This window comes from Helianthus annuus, chromosome 6 (assembly GCF_002127325.2).
Source record: "Helianthus annuus cultivar XRQ/B chromosome 6, HanXRQr2.0-SUNRISE, whole genome shotgun sequence".
Taxonomy (NCBI): Eukaryota; Viridiplantae; Streptophyta; class Magnoliopsida; order Asterales; family Asteraceae; genus Helianthus; species Helianthus annuus.
In genome coordinates, this window is record NC_035438.2 from 17825598 (window position 1) to 17844111 (window position 18514).

The following is an 18514-nucleotide window of genomic DNA, read 5'->3' on the forward strand; positions in this document are numbered from 1 at the left end:
ATTTTTAAAATCCACCATCTTCAACCTTTTCTTCACTTTCTATCTCAATAATCACTACATTATAGTGCGATTTTCGTCACCAATCAATCATTCAAACACCCAATCAACGTGTTCTTCAACTTTTTTGAAAAAACCCAGTTTAATTTCATATAATATCTCATTTTTTTCGTGTGATTTTGAAGCGAATCACTCGATTCGACCGCTGATAAGTGTTTCTAACATTCAAATTTCGTCAATCGGTGAAGAAATCTGAAGAAATCGGCTTCGATTTATGTAAGAAATTTTTGAATTGCATTTTTACGATCTGGGTTTTTGAATTGATTCATTGCATTTTACAAAGTAATCTTGGCGGGGGTCCGGGGGCAAGGCCCCTGGGAGCAGGGTCCAAGGGGTAGAGCCCCTGGCTGGGGTCGAAAATTGCTTAATAAAACTGCATCAGAAAATTTAATTTTCTGAAAATTGCCTTATTTCGTAGACAGTTTTTGATCTCCTACTTCCTGGTTCAGACAATTCACAGACAAAACATACTCTGGTTCAATGCATTTTAGAGAGAACACTTTCTTTTGTGTTTTTAGCTCATTGTGTTTAGAAATAAGACATTTTTAAGTGTTTTCTGGCCATTGCGTTTTAGAAAAAACACATTTTTGGAGTGTTTTTACTCCATTGCGTTTTAGGTAAAACACATTTTTATGTGTTTTCAGTCCATTGCGTTTTAGAAAGAACATTTTTTTTTGTGTTTTTAGGCCATTGCGTTTTAGAAATAAGACATTTTTAAGTGTTTTCTGGCCATTGCGTTTTAGAAAAACACATTTTTGAAGTGTTTTTAGTCCATTGCGATTTAGGTAAAACACATTTTTATGTGTTTTCAGTCCATTGCGTTTTAGAAAGTACACTTTCTTTTGTGTTTTTAGGCCATTGCGTTTTAAAAATAAGACATTTTTATGTGTTGTATGGTCATTGCGTTTTAGAAAAACACATTTTTGAAGTGCTTTTAGTCTATTGCGTTTTAGGTGAAACACATTTTTATGTGTTTTCAGTCCATTGTGTTTTAGAAAGTACACTTTCTTTTGTGTTTTTAGGCCATTGCGTTTTAGAAATAAGATATTTCTTTGTGTTTTTGATACATTGCGTTTTAGAAAAAAGTCATTTTTTTACGTTTTTTTCCATTGCGTTTTACGCAACTGGGTTTTCGGAAAAAAAATCGATAATATAGCAATAGTATACTCGTTTTAAAGATAAAAAACACTCGTTTTTTTTGTGCAATTTTTATAAAAAAAATAATGTCGTATGAAAAGTTATTAACGTTTAAAAAACGGGGGAATTGGAGGAGGAAGAAACTATTGTCCTGGATTGACTAGAATGCCCTTACACAAACCACGCGCTTCTTTTTTTCTCTTCAATTTCATTCATTTAATCTTAGCCCTTAATTAAATCAATTGATGGTCAAGATTACTTCCTAGCTTTCCTAGCCAAAAAAACTTTCTATTATATCCTAACCCATGTCATATAAACGATTAAAAAACTTGTCTTGACCCATTTATGGTCGGTTGGGCTGGACTTCAACAAGTGTTAACAACCAAATGGTTGTTAATTTGATTTTTTTTTCTTTTTTAACAATTAATTTCACCTATTATTTTTTAAAAGGTTATAATATCTAACTTTTTTAAAAGATATAAAACCACACTTTTGTTCTAATTTATTTTAATACTAGCTTAAAACCCCGTGTTTTATACGGGTTTACACGGGTTGCATAATTTTTAATTTTATATAATAAGCAATATAGTTATATCTTTAAAATATTGTATCTTTAGAATAACTCATGTATTACACGAGTTAAATAAATATAATGTAAACTATTAACACAAACAGTCATTAAGATATGTATTTAAATGATGAATTCGATGTACTATTTACTTATTAAAATTTTAATTTGTTTTTTTTTTATTTATTATTAGGTTAGAAATATGTGTATCACACGTAGGAGAACCAATGAAATATTAGAGGATTGTTAATTAAGCGGAAAAATAAAAGAGATAATAAATAAATAAGAGATATCCGTGAAGTTTTATAAAAAACCCGGGTTTTATAATACCCGGTTCCGGGTTTTATTTTCGGGTCCGGATCCGGGTTCGGGTTTTTTGTGCACCACTAAGTATATACACTAAAGAGTGTATGGACATCATCTTTTTTTTTCATATTCCACGGCGAGGTGGTGGGCTGGGCCGGGCCCCTAGTAACGATAAGCTTAACCCATTACACATTTAGCTCAAGCGGTAGCCCAGTTTGTTGCAGTAATCAACATACGTGGGCCTGTGGCCCATGAATAGAAATCTACCCATTCAAATTTCTAAAGGCTTTAATTGTGACCGACTGTAACCCTCTGATTACACTGTATTCAAAAGTAACTTTTTATCGGCATGAACATGTTTTTACGAGTAAATTACTTTTTGAATCCTTATGTTTTAATGGTTTTAACCATTTAAGTCCAAAATCAAAAAGTTTAACGTCTTGAGTCCCTAACCACTCATTTTATAACGTTTTGAGTCCCTAAATTTTAGTGGTTTTAACCATTTGAGTCCAAAATCAAAAGTACAAGTGTTAAAAATTGGACTCAAAAAATTATAAAATAAACGATTAAGGACTCGGGACGTTAAACTTTTTGATTTTGGATTTAAGTGGTTAAAACCACTAAAATACAGGGACTCAAAAAGTAGCTACTCTATTTTTATTTTATATCATTATCACTATTAACTGATTTATATAAATGCTACATATAAAACGAAAACTAATATATATATATAAACTGTATTTTTAGTTTTTACATAAACTAGTATCAAAACGTAAGCATTATACGTAACGCACACCATGACAACCAATAAATAAAGTCGTAATATTAATCAAAATGATATCTATATGTGTTACGGTTTGTTGTGTCTCAGCTCTGTACATCAAACGTAAAGACAAAAAAGTATGTCGTAATTTAAATAAATCGTAATCGTACACCACTAATATAACCATTCAAAAACGAAGAATAACCCAAAACTTTGAAACATTTATTAATATTAAAAAATAGCCTCATCATCAATTATATATAAATACATTTACTTTTAATTAGGAAAAACAAATATTAACAAAAATGATAACAAATCAGAATTAAATCAAACTGCTTAAGCTATATTTAATATAATTATGGAAAGAAACTATAATTTAAATATACTAAAGGGATGAGATCGGTATCGTACCAGTACCTTACCAAAAAATAGCGAAACTCAAAACAAGTGCAAGTATAAACCGAATGCCGTATCAATTTTGTAAGTACCCTTATCATTGAAATTACCTAAGGATACCAAAAACATAAAAAACGAATATCGATATCTGTACCGACGATATTTGGTCGGTATCAATTCGATACGGACCCGTGGCATTATAGCCTATAAGGCTTATGACCATTAGGTCATGGGTTCGATTCTCACAAAGGGGGTTCCCAGATTTATTGGGTTTACTCCTGAATTGGTGTATAGGCATTATTGCCTAGTAGAGATGGATATGATCGGGTGGTTCTGCTTGTGGCACGATGATACTCCAGTGGTCCATCAGTGATCCAAATTTGCCGTTCGAAAAAAAAAATCAATTTGATACGGTAAAAGCATACCCATAAAAGCTTTTCATCACTACTTTTACCTTCCAGCTCAAAATTGAAACAGCAGGCTGTTGCTAATTGAAACATAATAACTTTTGGAATAATAATATGACTTTATAAAAAGAACAAAAATTATTGGAATAATAATCATGATCACCGTTAATTTTATTCTTTTTTGTTGGTACCACTGGCAGACGTGCCCAATATACCCGGAATTCTCTCTGTTTCCAGCCTAAAAGATAGACAACCAAATGACACCGTTGCAACAACGGTCTGGCCCCAATATTCCTTTCTATTTAAATCCCATATCACATTCATCATTCATCAATATACAGTTTTGAATTCAAATTAACTTACAAGTTATATACTTATATTAATCAGATATTGTGCAGAAATGGGCAGTTTCGAGAATCAAGTTAAGGTGAGAGCTGAAGAGCTTAAGAACATCTTCAAGAAAGGTGCAAAGATTGTTGGAGATTCATGTAAAAAAGGATGGCATAAAGTTAAGCACATTCGCAAGTGATTTTGGTTACTTTGTTGACATTGGTTTTATTTGATTATGTTATGTTTGTTTGTTATGTTTTGTGACATTGTGTTTGTATGTTTGGAGTTGGAGTTTTGGAATGTATAATTACTTTAAAGATCGGATGTAACGAGAGTTTTGCGATTCTGAAAACGAGTAACGATAATATAAAGCGACAATGGAATGTTGATCGGTTGAGGTTCGAGGGTCGTTGAGTGAAAATTGGTCTCCAAGTCGATGTGATGTGTTACAAACATGTTACATGTTATATTGTGAAGTGAAGCAATGTGTTGCATATGCAAATGATTGATTAATTTCCTGAAACAAATAAAATCAACAATGAACAATGTTTAGGTTAGTAAAATGGATCTATAAATGTTTCACGACAAGAAGATGAACAAATATATAAGTGATAATAATCGGGTGCTCAACTTAGAAACGAGGGAAACAGTCCTAGGGATGTAAATAAGCCAAACCGCTCGTGAGTTACTTGAGGTTGTGCTAAAAGCTAAATTCAAGCCGAGCTTAATTGAGCTTCCTACATTAAAAAAAAACTGGTTTTTGAAATGAGCCCAAGCTTCAAATATCGAGCTCCAGCCGGCTCGTGAGCCTAAATAAATTTAGTATTTATATGATTTTTAGTTAAACGGTTTACATCCCTAAACAATAGCAACACGAGGCAAGGCCAAACCCGGTTTTTATACCCCACCCATAAGGTTGACCAATATGTTGCTTTGTAGGATTGACATATAAATCTAAAAAGCTCCGGTTCGTGGGGTGTCGAACTGTCAATTTCAGTTATAAGTGCCGCCTGTAGCCACAGTAAGATGCATAATTCATATCTGAGCTGAGTTCGAAATAAAAAAAAGTAAAAAAGTGGGAGTCCATTAGAATGAGCCAAGCTTTATTCGAGCAAAGGATGCACCGGCCTGTGATCCTTCCACTGTTCAGACCAAGAGGTAGTCGCAGCTCTGTGAAGCCAGCTATGAATCAAGGGGCGCAAGCCTTTCACGCTTGAAACACTTGCTTCATTTGAAACGGGCGATGCCTTTATCTAACTCGAACCGGCAAGTGCCCTCTCCTCTAGGAACCAAGGGGGCCAAGCCTCCACTTGTTTCCAGTCGGAACTTGGAACGGGCAAGCCAGATATTGCAGACACTTGACCCAACCAATCTGAGCTCATTCAAAGTCCATCCCACTTTAATGCCCTCACTTGAGTTAGAAGCTCACGCTACCAAGCTCAGCGACAACTGAACACCATCTGTTGTCTATAAAGAAAATATACATTTTACTCTCTTCCAATGTGGGACGTAACCAAAAGCCTACGCCAGACAATTTTTGCAAGGAAATGTATAATCATCTACTGCTTTTTTCTGATATCATAGTTTATCCTTATGTTTATATTTTAAATTTCTACTACATGACTATTTCGATTTCAAAATATAATTTTGAAACCAGCAACGTTAAAGTTCAACTGTTCTTAACAAAATCCTTGAGTAATGCCCAAAAGATTTAGTAAAATGATGAACAGTTGCTAATATTGCTTTAAAAAGAATGTTAAAAAAAGTGAAGGAAAATATCCGAATGCCGATTGTGTTTGGTTTCTAGATAATCGTTATGATGGTGGGTACATTAAGTTTGGTTAGCCTGATAAGGCTCTTGAAATGCTTAAAAGAATAACAGGAATATATACTTGGAAAGTGGAAACTCAAAAGGGAGACCTTTGGAAAATTTCATGGGTATGTATGCTTGCTTCTATTGGTAGAAAAGATGATGTTTATCGCATATGGAATTTACGCAACAGCTCATGGAGGAAAGCGTACAACCGCGGTTATTCTTGTATATATAAGTTATAAGTTATGCATAAGTGAAATTAGATGACATTGATGAAGCAGAGAAACTATTGGATTTTGAAAGTGCGGCCTCCGCTGATTTTTCGTTCAAGCTCTACCACTAACCTAATGAATAGGATTTGTGTAAGCATAGGGTCTTGATTTTCGACCATAATTTGGAACATCCAAATTTGATCCAAGCCGCTCTTGCTTGACTTAAATCAGTAATTAAAAAACGACAATGGTGGCTCTTACTTCACTCAAACTGGACACATACGAAGTGGTGTCGCTTGAAAAGATCTCAAAACCAAACAAGACACATAATTAGACAACAAAGTAAGAAAAACCAAACCATGCTCAAAGATCTATCACCAGACATGCCACTTGTTGGACTTGGGGATTAACCATATTTGTCATAGTCATGCCATCAAGACCAGACATAGCCACAGACATTGGTGCATGATTAAGCTGATGAGCGGGGATAGTACCGCCGGGGGCCTACATGGGATCGGCTTTATATTTAAATAAAAGTGTTGTTGTACATAAAGGGACAAACGTCTTTTGTGAGACTTCACTTTTGCAAACAAGGCAATGCACATTTTTCTTGTCAAGTATTGTTTTCTTGTGGTGAATCCATTTGGAAAAGCAAGGCCAGCAATACATCATGTCACTACTGGATCATGAATAGAGTCTACACAAATATTACAGTGATCACACCCACCTGAAAGGACCACTTGAGGATTTCCACTTCTTTAGAGAAGCATCATCTCTTTGCTAAAGTTGCTTTTGTGACTGTGAAAATCTGTTTACTTTAATTGGTGCTCGATAAGGTTGCATTTTTTCCTTTAGACTGGAGGGAATGGGGCTCGTCCCCGGCCCGTCTTCCCGCCGCCGCCCCAAAAAGACCACCCCCAGCCCTGTTGCCGTCCCAGCTCCGTCCAAAACGTCCACCCACAGCCGATCTTCACGGGCCTCCATTTCTCTCTCCTCACACACACACATCTATACATACATACATACATATATATATAAAGGGGTTCATCCCCCACCCACTAGGTCCATCCCCCCAAGCCGAGCCTACGTGGCGCTGACATGGCGGCCCATCCCCTTGGGGATGAGACTCTCCATATCCACTAGTCTTAACACAACTTTTTACACCCAAATACCACCTAACATTTAGGTCATCCGTAGTCATAAGACCCTTTTGGGGGCGTTATGTGACATGTGGCATGCCACGTCACCACGGGGCTTTATGGGGCGTTATGCAAGTTGAGGCCGTAGTCATAAAGCCTCTTTGTCATCATTACTCATTATTTTAATTTTCAATTTTTTTAATTCATTTCTAAGTTTTTTAAAAATAAAATTCATTTCATTAAATAAAAAAAGAGTACAATAAAATAAAAAAACATTAAACTAGAATGGATGCATTGTATAAAATATAAGGATTTCTAAAAAAATTGGAAGAGATAAAGAGTGTTTGAGTGTGTGTGGTAAAAATATAGGAAATGAGGTATTTATTTAAAGGAAAGTTTGAAAAAATTGATTTGTTTTTACTTAAATGACCGTTTACCAACGGTCAAAAAAAAAAATAAATTCTATTTAATCACACCGTTATCAATATCGCGCCATCCCAAATTTTTGAAACATAGCGCCGATCGTTTTGGTGTTCCCGGCGTTTTGGCGGCGCTATCAAAGGGCATACCGCCCCACTACGGATCACCTTACAAAGAATATTAACTCCCATCATATTTATGTGAAGCAAAATCATACCAAGAATATTAACTCGCATCATATTTATGTGAAGCAAAATCATACCACTGGACCGTGTGTTACATTTTTTGTTTCTTTTTCTTTTTCTAGATTAAATTATCAATTTCATTTCACATAGATTTAATAGTCTTTTTAACATCTGTTTGTCAAAATAATGTTATTATTTTGTTATTGGTATAAAATCCATAACTTCTAGAAAAAGGATAAAATTTGGAATATAAATATGCCGCACCAACTATCCTTATAACTTATTCTGTAATTAGTTGATCTTTAAGGTTCTAAAATATAACTTTCTGAAGATGAAGATTATTGGCTAAATAATGAGGATAGATAAAAGGTGAATATTTTTTGTTTTGGGTTCTTAAATATTCTGAAACTCTATGAACTTGAGTTTAAAATGAAAATAAATAAAAAAAGATAAAGAAAAAACTCATAGTAAGAAAAAAGAAAGTTATATTTCACTAATTTATATATTATACTAGGTGATGCCCCACCCGCGTTGCGGGATGATCGCAGAATAATTCTCAACCAATTAAAAAATAGTACTATAGTTTTGTTAGAAAGGAAAAGTGAAAAGAGTGTTAGGCAGCTCGTTGACACGATTTTTAGCTTGGGGCAAAGTCACATTTTTGTTTTTACTTGGGGGAAAAATCAATTTTTTTTCCCGAGGGTAAAATCCTAATTTTTAGTTAGGGGAAAACTATATTTTTATTTTGTACTGGGGGCAAAAAAACAGAATTTTGAATTGAGGATGATATCGTAATTTTGAACCGAGGGGAAAATCGTAAATTTAGCTAGGGGCAAAAGCAGAATTTTATTTTGAACTGTGGGCAAAGATGTAATTTTAAACTGGGGGCAAAACCGTAATTTTAAAGTGAGTATAAAGTAATAAACTGCTGTAAAATCGTAATTTTGAGCCGGGGGACAAAATTTTATTTTGAACTGGGGAGAAAACGTAATTTTGGCTGAGGGTAAAAGCGTAATTTTTTACCGAGGGCGAAATCGTACTTTCGGTTTAGTTGGGTGTAAAGTCATATTTTTATTTTGAATTGGGGGAAATCATAATTTTGAACCGAGGGTAAAATTGTAATGTTGAGGTAGGGGAAAACCATAATTTTATTTTTAGCTGGGGGCAGAAAAGTAATTTTAAACTGAGGGTGAAATCGTAATTTTGAACCGAGGGAAAAATCGTAATTTTGAACCGAGGGAAAAATCGTAATTTTGAGCTGGGGGTAAAAGTATAATTTTATTTTCAACTGGGGGCGAAGACATAATTTTAATCTGGGGGCAAAACTGTAATTTTAAAGCTGGTATAAAATAAAAAACTGAGGGTAAAATCATAATTTTTTTAACCGAGGGCAAAATCGTAATTTTGAGCTGCTGGCAAAAGGGTTATTATATTTTTAAGTTGGGAGAAAAGCGTAATTTTAAACTGGGGGCAAAATCGCAATTTTAAAGTTAATATAAAATAATAAATTGGTTGGTCCAATAGAAAAATGCTTGTCGTCCATTTCAACCAATGGCAGGGAAAGACTATTCCCTGCCACTATTCCCACTCATGTGTTTTGTAGATGTAGGAAACTAGTTTTTGCCTTGCCCGCGTTGCGGGGCAATAAGCCGAAAATTTCTCTCTCATAACATGTATGTCTGTGTTTCGGTTACTTGTACATACTATTAATAATACGATCTCAAAAAAAAAAATTATATCGAGTCAACCAATTAAAACAAAAACACTACCATACTTTTACTAAAAAATAACTAAAACGATGAAAAGACTATAATTTTAAACTCGGAGCAAAGTTGTAATTTTTCAGGACAAATGAACATGTACCAAGCATGCCTGGACGAATAAAAATTACACCTATGCCCGCCCGCGTTGCGGGGCGTTAAATCAAATATTTCTTAGTTTCCTAACATGTATGCACGTATTTAGGTTAGTTGTACATACGAATTATAACACGATCTAGAAAAAATATATCGAGATAACCAATTAAACGAATACAGTACCATAATTTTGCTAAAAAAATTAAAACAATAACAGGTCCGTAATTTTGAGCTGGGTAAAATACTAATTTGTCAGGACCAATGAGCGAGTGTTAGACAACTGCATGACACAATAAAAGTCACATTGAATCAACCAAGCAAAATAAAACAATACTATAGTTTTGCAAAAAAACAAAAAAGTAAAACGATGACAAGATCATAATTTTTAACTGGGGAGAAATCGAAATTCTTGAAATGGGAGCAAAATCATAATTTTGAACACAGGGCAAAATCGTAAAAATATTTTTAACTGAGGGAAAAGTCATAATTTTAAACTGAGGGAAAAATCATAATTTTGAGCTATGGGGAAAACATAAGTTTATTTTAAACTGTGGGCAAAAACATAAATTTGTGTTGGGAGGCAAAATCGTAATTTTGAGCTAGGAGCAAAAACATATTTTTATTTGAACGGGGGGGGGGGGGGGGGGGGGGCGAAAGCGTAATTTTTGACGGAGGGCGAAACCGTAAATTTAAACTGGGAATAGAATTAGAAATGGGTTTTTAAACTGAGGGCAAAAGAGTAAATTTTGAGTCAGGGCAAAAATATAATTTTATTTTGAATTAGGGGCGAAAACGGAATTTTAAACAAAGGACGAAACCGTAATTTTTAGCTAGAAATAAAATTAAATTAAAAATTGGTTGGTCCAATATGGGAGTGTTAGGCAACTTGCCTGACACTATTCCCTCAACTCCTTTTTGTATATGCTGAGGGCAAAATCATAATTTTGAGCTATGGGGAAAAACATATTTTTATTTTAAACTGTGAGCAAAAACGTAAATTTGATTTGGGCGCAAAATCGTAATTTTGAGATAGGGGCAAAAACATATTTTTATTTTGAACGTGGGGCAAAAGCGTAATTTTTTACGGAGGGCGAAACCGTAAATTTAAACTGAGAATAGAATTAGAAATGAGTTTTTGAACTGAGGGCAAATGCGTAAATTTTAAGTCAGGGCAAAAATATAATTTTATTTAGAATTAGGGACGAAAACGTAATTTTAAACAAAGATGAAACTGTAATTTTAAGTTAGGAATAAAATTGCCTATATATTAATTTTAGAACTGAATGAACAGTAACTTCATTAAGGGATGAATAAATAGTATTAGGTACCCGTACCGGTATCTGTTTTTACTAAATCGGGTGTGTTTTGGGTACCGGTTTGGCACCGGTATTCACCGATTTTTACCCTTAAATACCGGTGCCGTACCGGTACCGACCGGTATCGAGCCGTACCGTACCAGGTATATTCGGTACCGATACACACTTTTGGAGATTTCGGTAACGGTATTTTCGGTACCGAGCTCATCAAATCCTGTTGCAACGTAGCAATGCAAGTAATTGCACCGTTTAGATTACTTTTCATACACACAACAAGTAAACTGTATTTCGTTTGATTGAGGTTTTATATAGACAACAACTTATTTTGCTTTTTTTTTTCTTTTTTCTGTAATGAATGAATTATAGCATGTAAAATTAACTTAGATATTTAGATTATTGATGAGCAAATCGTATCAAATCCTGTAATCAAACCAGTATCGTATCGGTACCAAATTTACTATTACCAAATCATTTTCGTTACCAATTTCGTACCAACCTTTTGGCGTTTTTAGAATCGTTACTTTCGGTTCGACACCGGACTAGCACCATACCTGTATTTATTGATTTTTTCCTTCAAATACCATACAGTATTGCACCAAGCATTTTCGGTGCCGGTACCTAATTTCAATGATTTTCTGGATCGGTACTTTCGGTGCCGTTACCGGTACCGAGCTCATCCATATTTTAACGTGTTAGCACCGTAATAACTAAATTGAAAACAAGCGAATTTTCAACGTGTAGGACGTGTGGGTCCTATTATTATATATTAGGTTATTTAAAAGCGCTTTTTTTAGGACGGAGTGACCATCCTTACCACGTCATTTTTATTTATGTTTTGATATTCGGTATCTGCTGCTGACACGCGTTTTGCATACATTGGGTCCCCGCCGCAACGCGCGGGCGGAAAAATCAACTAGTTAAATTAAAAATTAGTTTGGTCAAGGGAGTGCCAGGCAAGCTGTGGCACTATTTCCCTAACCTCCTTTAGTATATCTAGGAAATATCCTTAGTTTCAACTTTCAAAGAGAGTCGAAAGAAAAGTTCAAATGTTAAACGTACTACAAATTATAAAAAAAGCTAAATAATATTAAATCAGTACCAAATTGTGAATTTACATCCATACAACAATATTTTAAAAATGCCTTTGGCCCAATCCCTTTTCCCATCTTCTCACATTGAAAACAGGAACAAACTTCATCCACAAGAAAAAACCAAAATAAAAACCAAAACCACTTCGTCTAACTCTTAACACCATCTCATGAACATCTTCCTGTCATCGATGAGCAGTTACTAGCGTCTCTATAAACCTCAACCCATCAAACCTCGGCGCAAATTTCTCCGAGCAACAATCCGCCTTCTCCGACGATGATCCTCCGTTACGTTTCTTCTTCGATGCTCCATTATCCTATACACAAATCAAACTAATTAATTCCACCTTAATAAAACATTAAAACGAGTATCAGACCAAATTTGTTACAGACTAAAACCATTGCAAAATATAGGACAGATTGGACTCATATCCAACAGACTAGTTTTTTTAGGGTAAGTTCTCCCGTTTGAGCGTTAACAAAATTCAAAGTGTTAGAAGAAACATAGTCGTGTTTTTTTAGTGTTAATTAATTACCTGGTGAGGAGTTTCGTGGTTGAAACCGGAGGCAGTTACGGCGGTTGTGGCGGAAGCGGCAGCCATGGAAGCTGCAAATAAGCTCGGTTTCTTCATAGTAATGATCTCCAAGAATACAGGTTTTGATTTGGGGTTGAGGAAATAAATTGGGAAAAATAAAAAGGGATGGTGTTGGAAATTGAAGGTGCTACTTATTTATATACGGCGGGATAAAATAAAAATAATGGTTTTTTTTTTTTTTTTACGCGGCAAATAAAAGTCCGTCATTTGTGGGACCTATGTTTATGAATACAAGTTGTATGATGAGAGGTGACTTTTACAAGACGAAATTAATTCTCAAACCCCACAAATTCATTAAAGATCATAATATTATATGCACATTATATGTTAATTTAATTATAATAAAATTTTAAAATATGTGTTGACTAATTTTAGTATTTTTAAAAGGTTTATCGGTCATATCATAATGTTTATAATTTAACAAAATTGAATAATAGTAATTTTATTGCATACGACTATACGTATATGATTAAGTAAAAAGTGTAAAAATTGATCTTTAATGGGTCTCATCTCTCTTTTCTCTCTCACTCCTGTCATAGGCTTAGCGAAGGTGCCCATGGTGCCTCATGTTAACGCATGAGACCCTGTGCAAGGGCGCAGCATGTAAGGGGCGGGGAGGGGGCGCCCGCCCCCCCGAACTTTTCGATTAGTAGTGTTACGTATGTGTTTTTCGTATAGAAATTTTTAGGGATATACATTTTCACCCCCCCGAATTTAAAAAAAAAATTATGTATATACGTGTTCGACCCCCTCGGTTTTATAAATTTTTTTTTGTATATACGTATTCGACCCCCGGTTTTCTATTATGTAGCCCAAATAAAATACTTAATTAGCCCAAATCAATTTATTATACACCAAAATCATACAAGCCCAAAATAAAAGCCCACCATCCAAAAAAAAAATAAACCCAAATTCAGTCCTGGTGGAATACGAGCATAACCAGTCGCACGCACAGAACAGAAGGGGGGAAAGAAACCCCAAATCGCTGCTGACCTGTTGTTGTTGTTCGAGTCCGAGGGCAGGGGTCTTGAACTTGCTCGATTTCTTCACGAATCATGGCTCATCCTCAGGTATGTGTGGTCTTGTACTTGTTCGACTTCTTCAATTATCTTTAGGTTTAATCTAGGACTTCAATTTATATGATTTAGGTTGAAATTGGGGGTGAATTTTAGCCCTAAACTTGTTGAAATTATCAATCTTCGACGAATTCTTCTTGAATCTTCATAAGGTATGTGTTTTTAATCTTTAGGTTTAATTTAGGGTTGCAATATATGTGATTTTGGTTGATATTTGGGGTGAAATTAGGGCCGAATTTTTGCCCTAAACTTGTTAAATCTTTATGTTAACTTGAAATTTGGGGTGATTTGTTAATTTGTTATTAAATTATGCTATGGGATTGACCGGCTGCTGCTGTGCCTGCTCTTGTTCGACTGCAAGCTGCTGCGCTACTTGTTGTGGTACGTCTTGTTTGACTTCTTCAATCTTCATAAGGTTAAAGGTATGTGTTTTTCTATCTCTAGGTTTAATTTAGGGCTACAATTTATGTGATTTAGGTTGAAATTATGGGAGGATTTTAACCCTAAACTTGTTGAAATTAGGGGTAGAACTATAATTCTTCAGGCAGAAATTAGGGCAGAACTGAATTTTAGCCCTAAACTTGTTGAAATTAGAGGTGAATTTTAGCCCTAAACTTGTGATTTAGGTAGAAATTAGGGGCAGAACTGAAATTAGGGCTGCAATTTATGTGATTTAGGTTGAAATTAGGGACAGAACTATAATTCTTCATCCAAGTGAACCGGGTACCCCACCTTCCTCTTCTTTTTAATGTTTTGGTGTCTTTGTTCAATTGTTTGTTAAACAATGTTTAAGTTTTAATGTTTGAGAACATTTTTTATTTGATATTAGCGTTTGACCCGACCCGAATCGAATCACCGACGTCCGACCCGAACATAGAAAATTTTTTTAGGTCCGGTGCCTTCCGCCCCCCCCCCCCCAAACTTTTTTTTCCAAGCTTCGCCACTGACCCTGTGTGTTGATGTTTGGAGCCCAAAAAGAGTGAGGTAGCTATGGATTAACTGTCAACGTCCACAATGTATGGTCTAAGACCTTTTTTAGCCGTATGTCTATTATATTACATAATATATAAGTCAAATGGGTTTGTTTGATAAACACATCAATGAGTATTTAAAAGGAAAGTGGTCTAGAGATATTTCATGTATATGTTATGTTATATGATAAGTTTAATAATGAAATAGACTTAAGAAATATTCGACGTGTAATTAACTGTAGTTGTTTTCTGTTATAAGTAACCCTCGTAGATATTTTAGTTTGATGATGTAATTGAGAGTGGGACAATGGAGCATTTAATCAGGAAAGTATGAGAACCAAACGTTTAAAATGTGGCCCTAATGCTTTGGGTTAGCAAGTTGGACAAAGATAATGGTGGTACACGTGGATGGACAAGATGAGTCCACGTTTCATTTTACAGTTTCACAAGTTTGAAATGGGCCAAAGGTGCAACCAGTGACCCACTCTCCGTTTGTGGACCACGGGGTGTGAGTGTTGGCTGGGGCTAGTGGTGCACAAAAAACCAGAATCAGGACCTAGACTCGAAAATAAAATCTGGAACCGGGTATTATAAAACACGGATTTTTTATACTCGAACCCGACCCTACCCGTAAGGTAGTGATTGGGTATGCATTTCTGTTATAAAACCCGAACCCGAAACCGGGTTTTTTTATACTTGTTTTCAACCCGGGTTTTACGAGTACCCGGTTTCAACCCGAACCCGGAACCGGGTTTTTTCAATACCTGGTCTGGGTTTCCCAATACCTTGTTCAAGTTTTTTCGTTTTTTGTGTTTTTTCGAGTTTTGTACCTTGGTAACGGCTATATAGCCGTGTATTATGATCATTTGTTTGGTTTACATAGTATCTCTATACCCTATAAAAGGTGTCTTTGATGACGAACAATAAACAAAGACGATCAAGTTATTCGAAGCTATCTATGTTCATCATCTTATTTGATCCGGTTCAATGATTATTTAGGTGTCATGTATTTATATGTTTTATGACATAAAAAGGTTTTGCATTTTATATTTCTATGATTTGTCCAAAAAATGGATACCCGAGGCATACCCGCACCAAACCCGATCCATACCCGCACCCGAAAATAGGGTATTATAATACTCGGGTATTAGAAAACCCGACGCGAACCCGGGTATATAGGGTATACATTTTTTATATAAAACCTGGACCCGGACCCGACCCGGGTATTGTCAATACTCGATTTTGTAGAACCCGATCGTACCCGAACCCGGTTCCATACCCGGAACCGGGTATTCAGAAAACCCGATTTGTGCACCACTAGCTGGGGCGGGGGTTGTCAGACAACGTTGGCTAAACCACAACGGCCAGCGTTGGCTATGGCGTTGCTCCACTAGCGTGGGTTTGAAGCCTGGCGTGGGGCGGGGGGAGGTGAGTACCTACAAATACCCATCCCAAACTTTATTTTTTTCCACATTTATCTTCTTCACCAAAAACCAAACACAAATAACAAATTTTCAACCAAACCCACACCAAAAAACCGAACATGGTGCATTGGACAGAGGAGGAGGAAATCGTACTTGTGACATCGATTGTTGATGCACAACGTACTCTACAACGCGGTCAAACCGTGTATTGGGGACGAGCGTTTCAGCAATACCAACAACACGTTGAGAACGCACGTCACAATTTAAACGCGTGCCAACACAAGTGGCGTGAGCTCAAACCGAAGTTGGATCGGTTTAAAATTTGCTTTGACCGTGTCCCTGCGGGCGACTTGACCCACAACGATCGAGTGGAGATCGTGAAGATCGAGTAAAGGCAGGATGGGAATTCGGATTTTAAGTGGGTTCCCCACTTTAATACCTACCGAACTTCGTAATTTTTTTTTCTTTTTTTTAGGATTTTGTAACTACTTTTTTTTATTTTTAAGGATTTAATAAGTAGGTTTTTTTGATTTTTTAGGATTTTATGTAACTTTTTTTAAAATTAATATATGTTTGTGTTTTATTATATAAGGGGACCGCTAAAATGAAAACCACCTCCAGTTGTAAGAATCATGGGAACTTTTTGATCCGGGGCGAGTTGGACCAAAAAATTTTTTCATAAACGTAGATGCGTGTATTATAAACACATTTGTAAAAAAAATTCAAAAAAAAAAAATGTCGTGTGTAAAATTTACGGTACCCGTAAACACAAACTTGTGGTGCTCAAAATTACACACACGACATTTTTTTTAATTTTTTTTTTTTTACAAATGTGTTTATAATACACGCATCTACGTTTATGAAAAAAAATTTTGGTCCAACTCGCTCCGGATCAAAAAATTCTCATGGTTCTTACAACTGGAGGTGGTTTTCATTTTAGCGGTCCCCTATTATATAATATAAATATCAACTATATAAAAAAATCCACATGTCACCTCACGCCGGCCTGACCACACCCTTCCACACCCCACTTTTTTTGGGGGTGATCTGGTGAAGCCCACACTCGCTACGTGTCGAGCAACGCCACTAACTCAAGCCTCACATCCCGCGGTCTTATAATTTATATCCTTTTTAGGGACTCTAAAATCGTCATCTTCCAAGGCTCCCATTAACTTTCTAAGTTGACGTCTCAACCGTTCGTTGTGAATACTGGTCAAAATGTTGGACAAGGCAGAGAACATATGATTATTTAAAGATAGGCAATATACTAATATATTATTTATTTTTTAATTAATTTTTGTTACTAAAAGTTTTTCAATCTGTGATTTTACAGATTTGAAACTCTATAAAATGATTTTATTTTATTTTTGAAAAATGATCAATATGGATTATATTAATCTAAGTGCCGGCTTGGCGATACCGATCAGGATAGCCAGATAGGGATACTGGATTACTTTTTAAACATGGGTATCCCAATTTTTATTTTTATCGTGCAATGATGATTTTTTTGTAACCTACTACATTTAGGTAGTGATGGAACCAGAGTCTTTAGTTCCAATTAGGGGGTCGTAATACAACATACCAAATAATCATATTGATTGAAGCAGAATACATGGCAACTAGGTCATCAACATGCCAAGTGATATGGCTTAGAGAGTTGATAAGTGAAAAATCGGAAGAAAACCTCAAATGGTAACATTGAAAGTAGATAATACATACGTTATCGCTTTGATATAGGATCTGTTTTTTCACAACCGAAGCAAGCATATCAAATCCAAATTTCATTACATATGAGAATGCACGGAAGGTGATGAATTAGAGATTGGACATATAAGTAGCAAACGACAATGGGCTGACATATTAACGAAAGCACTCAAGAAGATCAATTTTAAAAAGATGCGAGATTTAGTCGATGTGAATAACATCCCTTATACGACTCAGAAATCATGGAGGAAGGGGTGAATGTTAGCGACCTTTTAAGTCATGGCTTGGCGTGTAAGCACAAGTTGGATTGGGTTAGCCAATTAACTGTTAAAATATTGGTATATTATCCAGTATAAATGTGCCTAGTGTTTCGAAGTTGCTTTGTTCTTTCTACGGGAGAAAATTGCTTCAGGATTGATCAAAACTCATGGGATCAAGACTGAGCATCAGCTAGCTGGCATATTTACCAAAGGCCTCCTTCCTAAAGCTCATTCTGACATGTGTAAGTCGCTAGGTCTTTCTAAAGTCTTTGCACATTTAAACTGGGGGGGGGGGGTGTGTTAAAATATTGGTATATTATCAAGTATAAATGTGCCTAGTGTTTATATTTTATACTATTTAACCTTGTTCCCTTTTATCTTTGTTTTGAGAGGATTGGGCTGTAGATTGGACTGCTTCTTATTTGGGCTGCCTCTCGTTGCTGGGCTTGGCTGCTCTCTTGTGGGCTCATGACAACCGGTCATGAGTTGT

At 35.6% G+C, this 18514-nt stretch overlaps 1 protein-coding gene across 1 annotated transcript; it reads right to left on the reverse strand.

Moving 5' to 3' along the window:
- Nucleotides 1-11970: 11970 nt before the first annotated feature.
- Nucleotides 11971-12697, reverse strand: LOC110864884. Its single transcript, XM_022114037.2, has 2 exons — nt 12530-12697; nt 11971-12310 (listed from the first exon to the last, which is right to left on the reverse strand). The coding sequence occupies exons 1-2, from the start codon at nt 12623-12625 to the stop codon at nt 12179-12181; spliced, it is 228 nt and encodes a 75-aa protein (XP_021969729.1). The 5' UTR covers nt 12626-12697; the 3' UTR covers nt 11971-12178.
- Nucleotides 12698-18514: the final 5817 nt, after the last annotated feature.